This window comes from Varroa jacobsoni, unplaced genomic scaffold, assembly GCF_002532875.2.
Source record: "Varroa jacobsoni isolate VJ856 unplaced genomic scaffold, vjacob_1.0 scaffold_1264, whole genome shotgun sequence".
NCBI classification, from domain to species: domain Eukaryota; kingdom Metazoa; phylum Arthropoda; class Arachnida; order Mesostigmata; family Varroidae; genus Varroa; species Varroa jacobsoni.
In genome coordinates, this window is record NW_019214166.1 from 4,040 (window position 1) to 23,965 (window position 19,926).

Here is a 19,926-nt window from a genome sequence, read left to right on the forward strand (position 1 = left end):
TGTTCAGAAGCTGGTTATGTGAATTTTATTTTGTTTTTAAACGCCAAATATAACTAAAGAATTAAAACAGTTTTCCGTAACATGCTACGCTATTTCATTTCTGACCGCTTTCATCAGTTTGCTGACCATATATAATATAATAGCTATAGCAGCTATTATCTTAGAATTATATCTTTTAGTTAAATATGCTCTACCTATGGTTGTCATACACATGTAAATAAAATATTAAGGAGACCTCTAGCATGCGACACAGAAAAACGTGGCGTTCATTGTTGTCCTGTCTGCCAACCGGGAGGTGCCCGCCAAAATATTCAAAACGGGTCTGATCTGAATCAACGCTCACCTGCTTACCATCCGCATCAGCCGCCCTAACAAAATCATTGAATTCATCTCTGTGTGGAGTTTACACTCCTGTGCTGCTCGTGGCATTTATTTTCATCAAAAATCTGGCAAAGTGTTTTAGTTTCTAACTACGTTCACCTATCTCTGGCCGGCCCCTCGTAGGTCACCAGGATGCAGTTACTTGTTCAGTGGCTGCGCGGGCCCGGGGCTTCTCCCACCGAGGTGAAATCCACGCTTCTGGCACATCTTCAACAGCCCGGCATCGGCGTGGCTAGGGTACGTACACGACAAAGCGTTTCGATTTTGCTCCATTAACAATTTACTTTGAGCACCGTACGTCGAGATAGGTGCCGTCAATGACCTGCTTACCGCGTTCAGTCACGGCGAGTTCGGCTTTACCGCCAGGCACGCTGCCACTTAATGCGCCTACCGGAAAACAATTCTTGTATCATTCAATTATTTGCAAAACAGTAAATTGTTATTATTAGTATTATTATTGTCGTTGACATAAGTGGGTTTTTTGGCGGTAATAACACTGCTAACCCTGCTGATCAAGATGGATTTGTTGCCAGGCAGTGCGTTCAAATAGCAAAACCCATGCACAAGCCATCCTTTCGATTCGAATATTAACAGTGTCGATAGCGGTGGTGTTCCTATTGCTTGTGTGAAGACAGAGCGAACATTAGAAGTGCATGCTCTGCCAAGCGCGGACATTTTACAAAAAAAAGAAAATCAGAAATTCTCTAGATGTAGAAATCTGAGTTTCAATGCTATAGTTCGGTGTCAGATTCGACAGTGTGTCAACAGCGCCGCCCTTCTTGGACATGCTGCGTAGTCAGTGTAGTGCTCATTCGAATCTATATCGACTAAGCGCACTATGGAACCTATACGGCGGTCAGTGACTCATGGTGATGTGTTGTAAAGTGAGAATGCTCAAAATTCGCATCTACGACCATTGTATAGTCTTGATACCTAGCAATTTTTTTTGTTGAGCGTTGCTCAAGAAAGAGAGTTGTCGGCCTGTGTATACCTCCACGTCATATAGTTTCGAACGTGTGTTTGGTCTTTGACACAATTTTTATAGATAACGTGACTATTCCTTTTATTTGGAATCACTTTTTACCAACAAAAGAACTGGGTTCCTTAACTGACAGCCAGTTTGTTTTAATTCTTATTTACACTTGGTTGATTTCAAGCGTGGTGACGTTGGGCAAAAGATTAAATCTAAATGAATTAAATTGGATTAGAAATAGATCTAAATGAAAGAAATTATAGTTGCATATTATCCTGTTTTAATTTCACTCAAATTTAAGATGATGAACTTGTATCGAAAACGACCATATATAGTTTAAATTCATCTCAACAAATACTGGTTATACCGCTTAGCAATTATGCGCATCTTGCATGTAGTTGGAATTCCAAACTTATCTAAGCTACAGTAACAATAAGCTTAGAGCACCAGAACTTGTTTTATGAGATGTCATCGTTCATCTTCTTCGTTTAAGATTTCATCTTATTCAAATGAACATAGACTTTTCAGCATGTTGATTTTTATTACTTAACTGCGTTGCGTATACTTTTATATGGTTCTTTCTATTTGTGTCACGTACGTTGTTTTACTAAATGTAAGACATCCATTCAGCGTTTGAATTTTCAATAGAAACAACTGTTCTGGAACAAGTACAAAAAGTGGATAAAATCAAATTTTGGCTTAATGCACCTCGTCAAGCTGATGTTTTTGTTCATCCATGTTTGCGCACAAATATGATCGTATCAATACCCAATTAAAGATTGAAGCTAATCGAATCGTACCCCTCTATGAAAGTATGTTTCTGAGAAATCTAACTAACGTATTTCTATTTATTACTTTTTGTTTCATTTTTTTGCTTTACAGTCGTATTTTGAGGAGATATGTCAATGCACGAAAAGATTCCTAGGAAGTCGCGGGGAGCGCGCCGAAGGTTTAGCGCTTCTCGATCTTGTTCTTGAACAAATTCCCGATGGAGTACTTTCACAAGACATAGTGCACTTCATGAAGCAACTCATCACATTGGTACCTACAGGATCGATTCTTCTTGGGGCACAACCTTTTAAATTAGAAATAGAAATACGCAAAAGATTCAATTGTATTACTACTATTTCCAAACACAGTAGGATTTTGAATAAAATCTGTTAACTATACTTTTAGTGTAATAATCATAAATAGTTACTACAATTAACACTCTTTCACGTTTTAAAAGAGCTTATTAGGCATTTCCGCATATCACCTCAACATATAATATAGAACACTGTTTATCTATATCTCCGAATCTTATCTTAAATCTCCGAATATACAATGTTGCTTCGATTCAAAAATATAAATTGATAATAGATTCTGTAAGTTTAAATACTATCTTGGATGAATGAGTACATATAAAAATATAATAAATGATTAGGGAATGAACAAATAATGAATATATGAGTAACCACTAATAATAACAAATTTTGTTATTATTACTTACAAAACATGAAAAATGAAAAAACAGGAAAAGCAGATAATTTTTAGTGTTACGTAAAACTTCAACGGTGAGGACACACTTACCGAAATAGTTTCTTACGCACACTGCAATCTAGGAAGTAGCCAAATATTTCAAATTTAACTTCTTCCGGTGGTAGTGTTAAGCCTTGCATTGGACAGGTGGCAAAGAGTATAGAAGATAATGATTACGTACATATAAAGTCTGTAGTACAAACTAATAACATTGCGGGATGGTACAAATATATAAATTATAAGACGATAAAAAAATATAGGGGATGCATTTGGTAGATCAGGCAATATTAGAAGAATGGACATTTCGGATTCAGAGCCACAAATTGGTGAAGTTGTTAGATGACCTCAATTCAAAAATAGAGCAACTCCTTCTATAGCAGAGGCTCCATTTATAGACAGAAACGCGGAGATGACACAAACGTATTGCGACTCCATGAAATGGCTTTAGTTATGACTTACACTGGAACCAAGAGACATATTAAGTTGTGTCTTAGATAAAATACTATTTTTGTGTATTTACTTGTCACCGTTAAAAGTTGTTATATGACAGTACATTATACGACTTTTTTCCTCTCGTACCTGTTGTTGTGTTAACAGAGCGCCAACGAGGGTCTCCAGCAATCATGTTTCACCCTGCTACATCGATTGATCTTAAGGTTGCGATCCCTCAAGTATATTCAGAGAGATATGAATACCGAAGTGTTTCCTCCTTTAGTGCAAATGCTTACGCGACGCTTGGCTGTTGTTCCCGCTTCACCAAATCTTCTTGCTTTAACCCGGGCAACGTTTGCGCATTTTAGCAAAATGTGTCTTCCTAATCGTGACCAATTTGAGCGCTTCCTGTTTAAACAGATTGTAGCCGCAGAAAGGCATGATACAAAAAGTGGACAAGGTGTGGTCAATACGCTTGCTGCACTATCCCAGTGCTATGTTGATCCGGCTATGCGGCACGATATCCAGAGCAAACATTTGGAGATGCTGATTCGGAGCTGTTTGCTCACCGAGCAGGCGTTTCTCGCTGGACTGGGACACTGTGATCCGTCCCAGCTGCAAAACACAATATACGCTGTCGCTGATGAACAACTGTTTCCGGTCGCAGTCGGCAGTGGTGTAGCAGCACACGTCGATATGAGGATGATTCTATGGAAGCGGTTAATCCTTCAGCTCGACGCTGTTGAAGCTATTCTCGGATCTCCAAGTGCAAAAGATATTCGACAAAAGCTCCTATTGACGCTGATCAACCAGATGGTGATATGTGCATCAACCGACGAACATCTGTTGTTTCTGCGCCCGACCCTTATTCACCGTGCGGTTCGTATTGCCCGACAACTCATTTCGAACGTTCGGACCCACAAGATAATACTGGTGAACGCGAGATTGGCGGATTTCTTCTTGCACGTTCTTGAGGTTGCCCACCAAACCGACCCGGTCGACATGAGCATGCTGCGCGCCGAAATATACGAAGCAATTGCCGTGTGGATACGAAATCTGACTCCATCATCACTCACGTATCGAGGTGAGGCGTTGCTTCGGCTTGTCAACATGACCTCGAAAGACGTCGCGTCTGCATGCGACCCCGACGCCGTCATTACACGCGGAGCAGAAGAGCGCTGTGCGGCGGCATTGGCTCTTCAACGAGCGATCGTTCTCGGATACGGAGAACAGGACTCGGACATTGTTCGTCAGCTGCTATTAAAGTTGATTCCTGCGACAGTGCGTCTAACACGGCCGTTGGCTGGTGCTTTGCTCACATGTTCCCGCTGTCGCCGACAAGTATACGATTTGTTGGCAGCATTTGTAATATCGCCGAATCCTAGCCTAATGCCACCAACAGCCGAAATTATGGACGTCGTGCGGGACGGCTTGTATGATGATGTATATGAGGTACGGGAAGCGTGCGATATTTATTATCGAATTCTATGCAACACATTGCAGCCACTTGAATGTGGCTTCGCGCTGTCGTACTCGCATGCGATGCACGAGCACAATCGTAGGATTCGCCGACTTGAGCTAACGCGATCAGAACGCACACGCTCGGCCGAAATTCAGACAGATGATGCGACCCTGTATCCGCCTACTATGGTGGACAAAACTGTGCTGGCTTCATTAATGCCAATGGTTTCACTTGACAACGACGAAGATGACGACGATGAGGAGGCTGAGGAAGAGGATGACATGAGTGATGTCGATCGGCTTACCTCGCCCCGTGGATCAGGACCAATTACCACACACCATCGGAGACAACCGTTCCCTTATCAAGCACGTAATGCTCAACATCACCGGCCTGGACCGCGCTCAGTGAAGGTGGGAAAGTAGAAAAATGTAATGATAGTATCGCGTGGTTTTTCATTTCAGCCATTATATTACTATTAGGATAGCTTGATGGGTTAGAAAACTAGCATTATTCCTGTAATAGGCAACCTACTTAGGGGTATAAACAGTTTGAGCCATGTATAAGGTACCGCGCCTAGACTGAAAGTTTTCTATGCTTGGTCTCTAAAACTACGTTTAAATAAAAAAAATTATATCTCAACGAATTTTTTTGCATGTGCTAAAGCTGTCATTCCTGGCGGTCGTGTTTATTTAATATGGCCATTCACTGCTTAACTTAAATTCGGGATCTAAATCGGTAACGGGTCTATTTTAAAATATTCTTTCCTTAATCTGCCAATAAATTTATAATATTAATCATGCGCTGTGCGATATTAATAGGTGTCAACCCATTAAAATATTATTCATGTACGCTGCATAATAAACAGTTTCAACAAAATCAAAGTTTGCGATGACAGCAAACCAAAAGACCCAAGAAATGCAAGGGTTCAAAAATATTAAAAAAAAAATAACCATTGGAGCCTATCTGGGCGATCCAATCTGACATATTCGATATTCTCCTTCCTAAAATGGCTATTCCTTTCTCTGTTAAAAAGCCTAGGTTCATTTTTTGATATATTTTGATATATTTTTAAGCTTCTTGGACCAACATTTTACCATGAAAGTCCTTCTAAGATTTTTCACAAACCACACGAAAACTGGCAATAATGTAGATTGTCGATATCGGAAAAGGTTTTTAGTTTTGTTGGGAGGGGGTCATCCAGCGCAGAAGCACTGAATAATAGCTCCTCTTCACTTGAACTGCGAAAACGGAGCACTGGTATATACCATGACGAGTTTGTCATTTTGTTTTAGGAAAAAGAGGTGCTAGTCTGGTATTATAGTATATATAAGTAGTGGAAGCGCGCATGCCCGTTACCATAAACAACCGCGAAAGTTTTCCCAAATCTGAGCGCATTATTCTGTATGTAAATTTGTATGTTTCGTCTTAGATCTTTACCGAAGCTACAAAAAGATCGATGTTTACTGACTGGTCTATGTGAGTCATGTATTGTTAACAAGGGCGCACATCTGCTAATCTAATGCTCTATGAAGTTATTGTTGTAGTAGTCAAATTCACTGATCTGTAGTGAATTGTTTAAAACACATATTTATCTGCTTTCTATATACCTACTTTAAATAGTATCCTGCATCCTATTTAATGACTATTTATGTTGTAGGAACGCAGGGCCGTTGACGCTTTGTGCGAGCTGGAAGAGGCGAGAGCAAGTGATGCAATACAACTTGAGGAGAGTCTCTCCGAAGATGAGGATATGATGGACGATGAGGATCTCGACGATGAGCAGATGGAGTTGGATGCGCAAGCTGTTTCCGCGTACCGAGCAAGTCGAGCAGGCCAAGAAGAGCCGGCATCCGCTGCAGATCCTGTTATCATTCCTGACGACGATGAAGATGTGGCCATTACGAGCGAGACACGACCAGGTGCTGCCCCAAGTCGGGGAACGGGTACTGCTTCTGTTAACGCAACAGCGGTCGCTAACACGCAGAGCGGAGTCATCGCTGGAGAGATCGACGATGATGGGGACGAAGACATCGACGATGCAGATGTTGATGATATGGATGATGGAGAGAATGAAGGCGAAGATGATGAAGATATTGGCGATAGTGAAGTCGTGTGTGTCATTGAGGACGAAGATGAACAAGCATCAGCCCATCATGCCGGACTTCAACAGCAGATATTGCGACAGCAGCAGTTACAGCAGCGGCTACAACAACAACCGCAACATCAGCAATCTCGAGATGGAGCGGCTGTTGATCTTACATTAGCACCTTTGCAACCGCATCGAAATGAAATTATGGCCGATGATTCGACGAGTCGTGGTGCAGTAGCAGGAGCAGCGGCAGTAGTAGCAGTAGTGGTTGAGAAAAGTGCTCCGCAAGGTAAGCGCCAGATAAACAACTCCTGTTGAGTGAACCCGGCGTAGACGCACTAACTTTGTTCTGGAAAGGGTCAATCATTTGAAGCAATGCTTAAAGGAAATACCAGATGTAAAACTTAAAACTTTTATTTTGTTTTAACAATTTTTGAAATGTAATTTTCTTAATGCGTTTCTTCCTTTTGCTCTCATGCCTGTTACCTAGATTAGTGCTATGTAATCATCAGATTTGTTAGGTTATAATATCATTAATTTTTGAATATTTTCGTGAAAGCTTGTGCATACATTTTTGCAATGCAAATGTAACCTTATGCTATTAAAATAGTTCGGATCAAACAAGTTACTCAATGTCCTGTGACCTCGACGTATGTTAGCTAAGCTTACCTTTGCATTTTATTTATGAACGACATTTTATGACTAATGACTAAAAGACATGTGATAATGATAGTTAATGGCTTTTTTATTTTTTACTTTATTTTGGCAGAGTCGGCCGCTACGTCCGTTGAGCCAGCTGTTGTGTCAATCACTCCGGTATCTCTCAATGGCGCTTGTACCGTAGAAGACTCTCAACCTGGAGACAGCAATAGAACCAAATCGGAAGATCAAGTAAACGCCTCATCAACCCCTGTCGGCAGCGCAACCGGAGGAAAAGATCAAGGTGGAGCGCGATTGAGGGATGAGGGAGGAGCATCTGGTAAAGTTAACGGGGCCGGCGACAAGTTGTCTAGTCCCAAAGTGAATGGCGAAAGTACGACTTCGGTGTCTGGAGGTGATCTAATTTCTACAGTCAATCAGGGTGAAATTGCAAAGAAATCCTCGCCAACAGATAAAGTAGGTGTTACTAGTTTTAAAAGAAAACAATATCAAAACGTTTAGATTTTGGGTATCGTATGGACGACTGTATTTTTCGCTCTGCGTATGCCTCATAATTGTCTCGTAAGAGAAAAAATGATTCGTGCGGTATGCGTCTCACAGTAACTGACATGGAGTACACACTACAAATATCGGGTGCAACAGTACCAGAAGTTCTGCAGCTATCATCATTAATATCATTGACTTTCCAGCAATGCATTTATCAGTAGGTTTAATTTACTAAGATAAAATTTTTTATGATGTATTTTGACGTTGTACTAACAAGGTGGATGAGATCGCTGATGATGAGATACCGAAGGCGAACATTATCCCAATTGGCCCTGATGACAGCGACGAAGAGGGCGGCGAAGTTGACCTTGCTGCACCATCGAGCCAATTGCAAGAACGAAGTGACACCGAAAAGGAGAGCTCAAGCGGAACTGGTGGCAAGGGGCTTACCGACTGCGAAACTCGTGATCAAGCCGCCTCCACGAAGTCTGAAGATTCCGCCGCATCGGCGACCGTTATAATCGCTGATTAATTTCGTAACACTGGTAGCTCAACGTTATATTGTTGACAGACTGTACTGATCCTCAGGACATATATTGAAGCATACATCTGGCGCGCGGCGGAGTTGAGCTGGGCTGCGCTAAAGAGAGCGAATAATGAAATCGAGTTGTAGCTGAAGTTGTCTCTCAGATTTTGGAGAGTACTCGAGGCAACTCGGGAAAGACAGCATCTTGGATAGATTTAATCGCGTTTGAAGTGGTGAAACGCAATTTGAAATAAAACCGCTTAGATAGAAGGTAGAGATGGGGTAAAATAGATGCAATCCGATCGCTTCTTGACCAACATCATTGCGTAGGAACGATTACCGTTTATAGATGTCTCGTGTGTCGACTACTAGGTTCAGATTAACCTAGACAAAAAACATGTGCGAAAAAGTATGTAGTAGCGAACGTATCGATGAACCTGTCTCGCCATCCGGAAGTTAAGAAGGAAAATCCACCCGGGTCGGATGTATCTCGTGGGTGTGTGTGCGAGACAAACATTTGTGTACGTTTTCTGCTAATTGTTGAATATATAGGAAAGTTTCCAACTCTACTTTGCCCTTCCTACTGTAAGTTTAAAAGAAATGTTTGTCTTGGCTTCCTTCCCAATAAATGCTGGTTATTTTTTAATGCGCAACGTTTGTGCCGCGCACATATACACGACCTACAAAATGCGCACGCCACACAGGGAGGAGCTCGCAAAGCGGTAATATATATGGACAAAATATATACATGTGAACATATACAGGCACAAAGACACTCAGACATGTATACACAAACATTCACAGGCAAATACATGCGTACGATGTGCACAATTATTAGTACTCGTAATAGCGACGGTAGTAGCCTCGGAAATGCGTATTAGCATCACGACAATAAAGGTTACATTTGTGCTCCCACTACTATTAGTATCATAATTAGTAGATAAATATCACCCAACTATGCCATTGTTAGTATACGTATAATTATTACTCATAAGGCAAAAAATATGTTAGATTATGTGTCATTTGTATACAGACGGGCTCACTTTGCAAAATACTGCGAAAAGAACATACAGGCAGCGGTAAACACATTAAAAGCATGCTGTTTCGATAATGCACAAAAATATATATGTAGCTTCGTGCATTATATATATATATATATATATATATATATATATATATATATATTAGAGCAAAAGAATGTTAAAGGAGCAAGCAACATCATACGGAAACTTTTACGAGAAAGATATTTCATAAGTGGCTAGCGAAATTGCGTGTAACATTTTGACACGAATGTAAGGCAAGATATGTGTAGGTGTGTAAGACTTTTAATGAGGATGGGTGCGAGATAGAAAAAGCACCAGGCAGCACTGGGATGATGACTAGCAGATTGAGAGCAAGTTTTTTTCCATCATCTACGACCTATATATTACGTAGAATTCAAAATTAACACCTCATGAGCGCCACAATCACTTTAATTTCATGCAAAATATTGCCAACTCCGAAGAACGAAAGCTAATGGAGGACAGTAGCAGACTAAACAAAAATTAGATTCGATAGAAATTTACATGTTTGTATCATATTTGTACATTGAGGAGGCAACATAAACTAAGCAGTAATGCTGTTCATGCGAAAAATATGTGTAATAAAATCATTGTAAATATTGGTTTATTGGATGGGTGTATTTTTTTGCTCTTTAGTTGCCTGTTGGACGGGTGTAGTAAACTGAACATATTAAAAAAGGTTGTAAAACAAAGTTAAATGTACATTCATTTTGCTTGACACCTTCGGTGTAGGTTTCTTATATTTGTATGAGAGGCAGAAGTTATACTTGCTGTGACCAATTATCGTTATTATAGTAATAAGTTTTAAAGAGCAAAAACTACGCATAGCTTAACTGACATAAAAGGGAGTATTTAGTATTAAGATAATTCACCGATTTAGCATCCTTGTCTGTTGAAGTGATGGCTACGAAATAATCAGCTGATGTTATTTCAGAATTTCATTTCTGAATATTGGTCCCCTAAATACTTTTATTTGCAAAAGTCATTCTGCTAACCAAATTGCGCCCTCTTGTGCGCAAAGCAAGCCATCGAACCCGTCTATACATTTCGATAAAGCGCTGAGATGCGCACATCATTTCGGTCATGTTTTTCATTCTAATCACAATTCATTATGTAACTCGGAGGAAGAATAAATTAGCCTCATGACTATACACGTGTGTATCTCCAGTACTCAGTTGTGGCAAAACCTGGGAATTTCAAAGGGCGGAATAGCAGGCAAGACTCAGATCGGTGGTACCGCACACTGGGATAGGTTTATTTTCAATCCCGCTGAGTGGTTAGCGCTTGAGCCTACTTCCGGACAGTGACTAGAAAAAAAAAGTTTAATTGCATTTAACACATTCTGGGAATCCTCTAATCAGTACGTACATCGTGAAAATAACTGCGATAAGGCAACAGATGCAATAACATCGAAAAAATCCGCTGGAAAATTAACTAGCTTGCACTCGCGAGGAATGTATGTCACTATGAATTGCCGGCATGAAAGAGAACACTTCAAGTGTTGCTGACAGGAAAACGCTGGAGGTTTAAATGAGAAGAGCAGCGTCAACAACGGGACTAAGCTTATTCGCCGACGCGCTATACTAGTGAAGTATTCATTGAGACGATACTATGCATGCATACCAAATTCATGAGAAAATACCTACGATGTCAGTCGTGTTTGTAGCTGAATCCTCGGACTATAGAAACAAATCTGGCAATTTCTAACGTGCAAACACGTAATTCATATACATTTTTATTACACTCGTTTGGCAATATAAATTTTACAAAAACTATTTACAGCTTGTAGCCGATTCGCGGTTGCGCGCTTGAGGTGTGACAGATGTTGCCAGATTACAACTAAAGAGTTAAAAAATGTCAACATTAAGGAAATTGAAACCTTAGAGAGATAAAAGGACGGTCTCGCCGCATAAATGATGGTGAAACGAAGGAAAACTAAATTTTGATGTACTACAATAAAAAAATATTGTATTACATCGGAACTCAATATGGTTTATTGTGGCTGGCAGCTGACCAGCGATTATCGATACACGATAAGGTAGTATACTGTGCTTGTCAATATAGTTGAAGCAAGACTTCATATCAAAGTTATTATTGTTATTATCATTAAAGTATTTTGTCTTTAACAGGTACCTGTTTGTTATATATATAATCTTCTTAATGAATGTATTGTTCAATAACTTGTAAATGCTAAAATATCAGCATATCTAAAAACTATGTGTAATCGTATCTGCATAAAATGATGAATGGGAATTCAATAGATCCTCGGAAAATGGCAATACAGATCACATATTACTTATTGTGACCTTTTTTAGTAAGGCGCGTACTTTTTTTATCTGTTTCATATATATGCACCCTAAGGATGTCTTAAACCAAAAGGTGAAAATCCTTGAGTGAGAGTTCATTTCCTACCTTTGATTTTTGTAATTTACAAGCATCGCTTGATTTTATGAGGAGTTTGCTACATTACCTTTAAATTTCAATTACGATACATCGGGTATTTCAAATATAATTTACAGTATTGAATAACAACAAGTAAGTATTTGACGATAATAGAATGATAACTTGACAAACGTTTCCGTGTTTCAATTCGCTAGAGTTAGTCTTTCTGGTAATTATAGAATAATATATGCATGTGCGTATTCGCTGTTTTGAGGTCGCATCTATTATTCTGAAGTAGCGACCGTTACCTTCTGCATTTATTAGCATCGGAAGGACACAGCCTCAAGGCAATGAGTGCCCTAGAAGAAGCCATCTAATCTAATTGAAGCGTATGTCCATGAAGTAAAATGTATTTGAGTCAGTGCAATTTGGAGGATAAAGTATACTTCAATTTCTATAGTATATTTGTACTTCCGTCACTGGTGTCTATGCGGAAATTGTTAAGAAAAGACGGTAACGATTTTACAGATGTCTACGTTAAAGCTATCCTAAAACTTAAATGCTCAGGGTTTGATTTACCATCAGTCGAACGTTTTCTTCACTTAAAATTTTTCGAAAATTACCTATTGAATTAGAGACATGAAAAGCGTCCACAGTATAACAATCAAATATAGTTATCGCTTTATTACAACAGCAGGAATAATCAATTTCTAGTTTTCCAACATTTTCCCTTCCCCGGAGTTTCGGGCGTTCAAGCATGCGTCACGCAAGAATTCGCTTTTTAACCACGGCCTTTATCGCTCTCAAAGTCCTTATTATTATTATTATTTCTTCCTTCAACCTGCTTCCTGCCAGCACGCTCAATCTCACTTGCGTTCTTTACGCGAGCACCAGGTCTCGACAACCGACAAGGTCTCACAATGTTATTTTTCATGCTTCGCTGTGTTCACATACATTCAAACGCTCAAGTCAGGCAAACTCATTAATCGTTTTCATATATAGTACATACGATACGCTTACGCGCGTATTTCCGTGACTCAGATTCAACAAAGTTATTTTTTATTCCCTAATATTATTGTTATTCTTTTTAGTAGTCGTAGCGGTAGTATTAACCAAAGCGTGGTACTCTAGATACAAAAACGATATTCACACAGATTTATCCCTTTCGAACCGGTAGAATTTTCTCGAATATTGTGTCCGGAAAAAATATTCTATATATTCATATACCCAATGAACATCGATAGTTTTACTTTCCGTTATTTTTGTTGTCTTATTGATTTTTCCCAGTTTTATACTTTTTCATTTCGTCATTACTATAATGCTTATTTTATAAGCATAATTATACGTTAGCTAGTAGTACTCGTAAAAAGATTATAATATAGCCTCCACTTGTGGTAGTGCAATGCCGTTCGCACGTTTATTCGTTGGTACTACATCTCATCAGATGATACTGTCAACAGTTACATATGGTTCAAAAGGTGGGCTCGTTTTTTATCATCCTCGATTCGAGATACTTCCCTGGGTTTGTTTTAAACTTTGGCAGAAATATTTACAATGAAGCGGGCAGACCTCTACTGGCCCGGGCTGTCTCACTATTATAATGAAATTGTCACAGCCGCTGTTGCTGCTGCTGGTTTTTTTTTGCTGTTTCCTGAGTGGAAGTAAATGAAACTAGTAAATAAATGAGGATCGATCTACTGAATTGCGAAAATGTAAGATGAGTACATATGTATATTTATGAAAAGATGAATATTCGCTGTGATGATGTTAATAAGATAATAACAACAATATAAGCAATTAATGTATTACATAATAATTGCAGATTTTTTTAAGAGTTGAAATAATAATAGTACAGACATAGAATGACGGCTCTCCAATCGCGAAAGCGGAATAGCATCATCATCGTCATTGCATTATTGTCGTCTTACGTGCTTGCGTAATTCGATTCTAGTGATAACACTCACTATAAGGTACCGAAACATGTTTTTACACTTTGAAGTGGATCTTCTCCGGTGTGCATGTCTTAATCCATGAATTTACACTGTGTACCATAACGACGCTCTTATCTTTTTCGTTTGCCTTTAATAACGACATGTTCGCTAAGCCCTCCATGATACAGGAAGCCGAAACTTTTTTTGAAAACCTATTAACGATTGATTCTCACACTCTAATAATAATCGCACGGAAGTTAAGCGCGTCTGTAGTTACGCGATTTGAATTCCCGTGCACTTCTTGCATGAGCGAGGCAGATGCGCAACACTCGACACTTGCCGGTCTACCGTTACGCAGTTTACATTTAATCATCATCATCATCTGCTTTCTCTGTTTTCGGCACCTTCTTTAACTGTTTCACACTGGTTTTCTGTGCGTCCTCAGTGAGGACCGTTCGAAGGCTTTGCACACACGTTGGAGGCACCATTGTGCCGACAATTCGCAGCCCGCTTTCCGTTTTCAACCGGACGACCTGCAGCTTGAACGACACCATGTTGTTGGCGGAAAGTGCTGATTCGACCTTGGACCACACAGTGAACACTGAACCTGCTAGTACATGATAGGTTCGTGAGCGCAGACCGGCGTCGCACGGTATGCCGAGATTGGCTTTACGACATGCACCAGTCCAGTAGATGTGTGAACAGGTGTGTTCCGAGCTCGAATACTGATTCTCCCATGAGTCCTGGGCGTCGTCAGGCGAGACAAACTTGTACTTGGCTTTGATGTTTGCCAGAGTGTCCTGTTTTACCTGCAGACCGGTGTTAGGACGATATGTACGGAAGAGCTTTTCCCGTGCTTTATTTTTACTGTTTTTATTGCTTTTGCCCGCATATACGGCAAGAATAACCGTCTTATGGCCGTTTCGAATCTGATTTGACAGGTAAAAACCCTCATCGTTTTCGTAGAGCTCCCGATACTTATCGATAGCCTCCTCCCAGCTCATACCTCGCTCGACACTGACTGTGTGAAGTTCGGTCATCGTAGGGCCAGTTGGTGAAGACCGAACGAATTCTTCAGTCCTCTCTAACTTCACGTTGTCAGCATTTGCGCCGAGGTCAAGAATGCCCAGATCGAATTTTCCCTCTCTTTTTGCGCTTGACACAACAGCATCCATCGTGTCCATAAAGTACTTGAACAAAGCGTTTTGCAAGTCAACTTTGAGGCCGAGTAGGCGATTGAGAAATTTTGAGATGTTGTTATAATCTTTATCCAGAACAGCGATCGATGATGGCCCGTCATCTTTTACCACCAGACCAACTCCAAGAAGTCCTTCTTTACAGTCTTCAAAGAAATCCCCGTCGTAATCTTCAGGCGGTTTTACCATCGGCTTCTCGTGACCCATTATCGCCTTCATTGTGTGTTCAAGCGCGATGCGGCCGAAATTATTATCAATGTTAAACATCGACAGATCTCGAGATTCACCAGCACGGCGATCGCCGTGCGTTAGTGCACCCATACTTTCAATTCGCTTAGCTACGATTGAGGCGAAACGACGCTCACCTGCAAGATCGCTAATCAAGAATAGGTATTCCGGGGCAGACACTTGGTTCGACCTGTGAGTTCGACCAAACTGCTGCACGGCACGATCAGCACTCCACGGCAGTTCGAGCGTGATGTGTAAACGTCGTTTCCTATTTTCTGCACGTCTATCGGCCTGTAGCGAGATACCTGATGAGGCCGCTTCGGAAATGATAGCAATATTCTTTTCACCGCTCATGAAGCGCTGCTTCTCCGTTACGTTGAGTATCTCCAGTGGGACATCACTTTCAGTCCGAGACTCGTACGATACACCGCCATTATCATCGCTGACTACGCGTCCCTTGCGGCCAGTCATTTCAGCTACCTCACTTGGCCCGCCAAGCTCGTCAATCAGTTGGTCCAGCGTGTTAATGGGTAGGACGTCACCAATCGAATCGAGCATAGCCAACAGCTGCTGTTTCATGGCTGCCGCTTTGTCGCCAGCGTCCTTGCTGAATATGATCGACTGGGTCATTTCAGAAAAAGGTGACGGTGATCGGTCCCGGCGTCGTTTCTCTTTCTCTTCTTTGGGCTCTTTTCCTTTTTCTTTCTTTTCCTTTTTAGCTTTCTTGGGCTTCCTCTCCTCTGAATTAACCGCTTTCTTCCGCTTTCGACTTGAGCCTCTGCTAGCCCAGGGATCATCGTCCTCTCCGTCACTGTTGTCCGCTCCAAACGGATTGAAGTCATCACCGCTAAGGTCATCATCAGAAGCGGATACGGACGCTTCATCGTCCGAACTCACGTCCGAGCTTGAGTCCTCTTCGTCACTCGAACCACCACTCGAGCTTTGCTTCTTGTTCGCCGCGTCGGACTCATCCTTATCCGAAAGACGACTTGACCTTGGCATGAATTCACTCTCGTCAAGAAACGAACCCCCAAGCCCCAACAAGGCGAGCGTCTTTTTCCTGTTGGGAGCCGGAAAATGCTTCTCGACGAGGCTTTGGAAAACACCTCGTGCGGTCGAAACGAAATCGGTTAACTCTCCGCCCTGCTCTTCTAGTTGCTCTAGCGTACGTGACTCGCCCGTCGATTGTAGACCAATAACAACACATTTGCCATCTCGAATAGCATCACGAGCCACTTTCACAACGTATGGTACCTTAGCCGCTATGCAAAGGTACTTGAAAAATCTTTGATGGGCGCCCCAGAATTGGCCCCACATGGTCTTCTTTACCCTGGCATCAGCATCCATGAGTTGGGCAGCTTCCGCAAACATCCGCCGCGCCTCGATCCAAAGCCGAACCGCCTTGTTATAGGTGGATATGAAACGATCTCCTAGTGCCACTTCCTCTATTCGAAAGGTCACCCCTGCAAAAGAAAGCTGCCTAGCTATGTACATTCCACGGAGTTTCATATCCATTGCCACGAGTTCCATGGTTCCTACTCCACGCTTCTCTACCGCGTTAAGGAAGTCGTTGAACTCGGAAAATTGCGTGCCTTCACCCCATATGCCTAGTCGCGTCATGTAAGCCATATTTCGAGGCTCTGACGCTCCTGTCGCAGATGCGTAAACGACTCGAGCCTTCGGCAGACGATTTTGTAGTTCAAGAACGGTTTGTCCCGTCTTTGTCGGTTTAGATGATCCGGCCGGGTAAAGATTCTTCGCTTTGTGGCATTCATCAAAAACTATTACGCCGTCAAAATCCTCACCGCCACACCAGTGAAGGAGCTGCTTGAGGCGAGTTCGATACTTCGACGAACTTGATGAACTCTCGCCAATTAGCGACGAGTACGTTGCAAAGATCACTCCTTTCTTGCACGATCCGTTTCGTTTGCTCGTGATTTTATGGTATTTGAACTTATTTAATGGGTGCACGTCAATTTTCGTTGCGCCAATGTCACGAAGGTCGCGTTCGGCATCGAACCGAAGGTCATTCGATACCGATAACCACAGTGCCCTCCTTCGGCCGAGAAGAAAATTTTCAAAAATAATACCTGCTACAGTTCGTCCCTTTCCAATTCCAGGACCATCACCAATTAGATAGCCGGCACGCTGTCCATTCGGAAGAATTACTTCGTGCTGTTGACATGCATAAGTTATCGATTCGAGTTGGAGAGCCGATAACGCGCCAGTGTCAATGGTTTCCTCATCAACACTGAGTCGATAGTGTACGTCTGGTGGAGGAACTGATGACAGTGAGGCCGTTTCGACTACCGGGTCTGGATGCTTTAGGCCGATGCGCAGTTTTGCGGGCACATAATCTGAATAGGTCTCTGCGACTCCAAGCTCATCTTCTTCATCGGGCACTAGCTGACCTTCGTCCATCATATGGTGGGGTGGTCGATTCGGAGGTCCTTGTCTCGGAGGTCCAGGGATCCCGCTGTCACCATTGCGGAGAGCTCCAATGGCACTTCCTGACACCTGAAGTCGCATCTGTGGGGGCGCGCTTCCTGGTGCCAGGCCTCGGGACGTCACGAGCAGAGATCGAGGATGAGGAACACTTCGAGACACGAGCGATGTCGCACGGGGCGTCGTCACCGGGGTGCTCGTATGGCCATTCACGTTCACTTTCCTCACAAGCGGGCCGAGGGAGGTAGTTGTTGAAGATGTTGCTACTTTGTGCACCACCTGGCCCATAGACATGCTAGGGCTTGGCCGAGCCGTGACGGTGCGCGTTGCAAGTGGAGTTGTCGTCGCTTGTGTACGAACCGGCGTTGGCTGACCCCCAACCGCGACGACGCGTCGGATGATCGTGCCACCAGATGGGTTGTGTGTGTGAATAACACGTGTTGTAGAAGACGTAGTTGCTACTGATGTCATTTGTTGCGGGAGGGTCGCTTGAACCACTCGTGCAGAATGAGCGGCCTGCTGCTGCACAGAACGAACGGTCTGAACGACGGCGGGTCCCTTCGGTGTCATAACACGGGTAACCATCTTTGGACTTGAAACTCGTACAACTTCAGAGTTTGTTGCCAAAGCCGACACCGGAGTGAGTGACACTGGTGGTGTTGAACTTCGGATCAGAACTCGCTGCTGACCGCCTGAACTTGTAGGCACAAGGCGGATCTGCTGTGATCCTCCGGGACCTGCGACCTGGGTCAGCTGACTAGCGGGTACCCGAACAAACCTAAGAGCACCCCGTGGAGTGTTCGGTGTGGAACCAGTACTGGATATCGCTGTCGGCGACGAGGCCATCTTAATAATTGTTGGTGGTCTAGGGGTACTCCCAGGTGTGAGCGAGCTGCTGGGCGCTGCGATTCGAACAATCCGTGTACCTGGAGCTAGTTGACGTACTACTTGCTGTCGACCACTCTGACTGTTCAACAGAATCTTGACGGGCTGTTGGTGATGTTGCTGTTGAGGTCTAGGATATGTGGCCACTGTAACGTTGTTGTTGAGATGCGAAACGCTAGCCGGGGCGGTCAACACTTTGGCAGGAGCGCGAACAACCCGTGTAACCGTAGTCATCGAGACTGGCTGGTGCTGCTGCTGAATACGCTGTGCTACTGTTGGAATCGGTTGGTGATGCTGTATTTGCTGTTGCTGTTGGACTTGCGAGGGTCCAGCAGCCTGCAAGTCCTCGACGCCAATACCCGATTCGTCGAGTGCTGCCGATAGCAGATCCATGTCTGCCGCGCGTTCTGACACAAACAAAAATCGCAGACACTAGCGCAGCAGCAACCACAGCAGCAAGCGTAGTCGAACGAAGAAGCGCGCAGGGACTCGGTCAGGACTGAGTTGTTTGTCGAACAGCAGCAGCACCCAGTCGTGTGCGTTGGGCTCGGCTCACCCCTCTCGACGACGGCAAGTCGTCGGAGAGGCGCGGAAAACACTATATATGATAGTGATGGGGGAATAGACTTACGGCTGGAGAACACCACTTACTTGCAAGCGTACAAACGAACGACGTTGCCTCGTAATAGGCAGCAGCTAACCGACCGCTGCTGGTGCAGCAGGTCTGGGCTAGCAGACTGCGATAGCTACGGCTGCAAACTGCTACTCAGTCGGTCGTCCGTTTGCCAAAGAATAACAACAAAAACTCTTCGGGACAGAAACCAATCACAAACGTTGCTGTCGTTGAGTGTTGTTGTTTCGGCGGCTGATTCACTAGGCGCGAGACAATTTAGGGCGGAGGGGGCCGACGTCGAGGGCCGCCTACGGCCGGCCTCGGGGCCCTGGTTACTGCACTGGGGCTTTGAATAACGTTGAGAGAACTGACGCGGGCACACTTCACGGAGCACATGGCACAACTGAGGCTCTCACCCGACGAACAGCTTAACCCCGGGGAGGAGGCAGCTCCGTCGAATAGCGAGCAAGCCATCTTGCCAACACGAAGCTTACTCACTTGCGTAGTCTTGATGATTGACCAACGCCAAGCTGCTGCTCAGACTGAACCTTTGGCCTCGACGAGCCTAATACGACACAAATCTCGACTGCGGACGATTCAAATCGTCCACTGATGGACATTCAAAGTTTGCCACAAGACGCAAAACAGCTAGCTCACT

The 19,926-nt window shown here is 43.0% G+C and overlaps 2 protein-coding genes across 2 annotated transcripts; one reads left to right on the forward strand and one right to left on the reverse strand.

The window, feature by feature from the left end:
- The first annotated feature begins 385 nt into the window (after positions 1-385).
- Positions 386-10,195, forward strand: LOC111268203 (uncharacterized). Its single transcript, XM_022847023.2, has 6 exons — positions 386-618; positions 2,237-2,395; positions 3,470-5,176; positions 6,424-7,144; positions 7,625-7,971; positions 8,279-10,195. Exons 1-6 carry the CDS (start codon positions 514-516, stop codon positions 8,531-8,533), a joined length of 3,294 nt encoding a protein of 1,097 aa, XP_022702758.1. The 5' UTR covers positions 386-513; the 3' UTR covers positions 8,534-10,195.
- A 2,433-nt stretch (positions 10,196-12,628) lies between these two features.
- LOC111268204 (protein strawberry notch homolog 1-like) lies at positions 12,629-19,800 on the reverse strand. The gene has a single exon (XM_022847024.2). The coding sequence runs from the start codon at positions 19,046-19,048 to the stop codon at positions 14,267-14,269; it is 4,782 nt and encodes a 1,593-aa protein (XP_022702759.1). The 5' UTR covers positions 19,049-19,800; the 3' UTR covers positions 12,629-14,266.
- Between the last annotated feature and the right edge of the window lie 126 nt (positions 19,801-19,926).

Coding starts and splice junctions, on each gene's coding strand:
- LOC111268203 (XM_022847023.2), top strand. CDS start 514: ATGCAGTTACTTGTTCAGTGGCTGCGCGGGCCCGGGGCTTCTCCCACC. Junction 619..2,236: donor CCGGCATCGGCGTGGCTAGG/GTACGTACACGA, acceptor TTTGCTTTACAG/TCGTATTTTGAGGAGATATG. Junction 2,396..3,469: donor TGAAGCAACTCATCACATTG/GTACCTACAGGA, acceptor TTGTGTTAACAG/AGCGCCAACGAGGGTCTCCA.
- LOC111268204 (XM_022847024.2), bottom strand. CDS start 19,048: ATGGATCTGCTATCGGCAGCACTCGACGAATCGGGTATTGGCGTCGAG.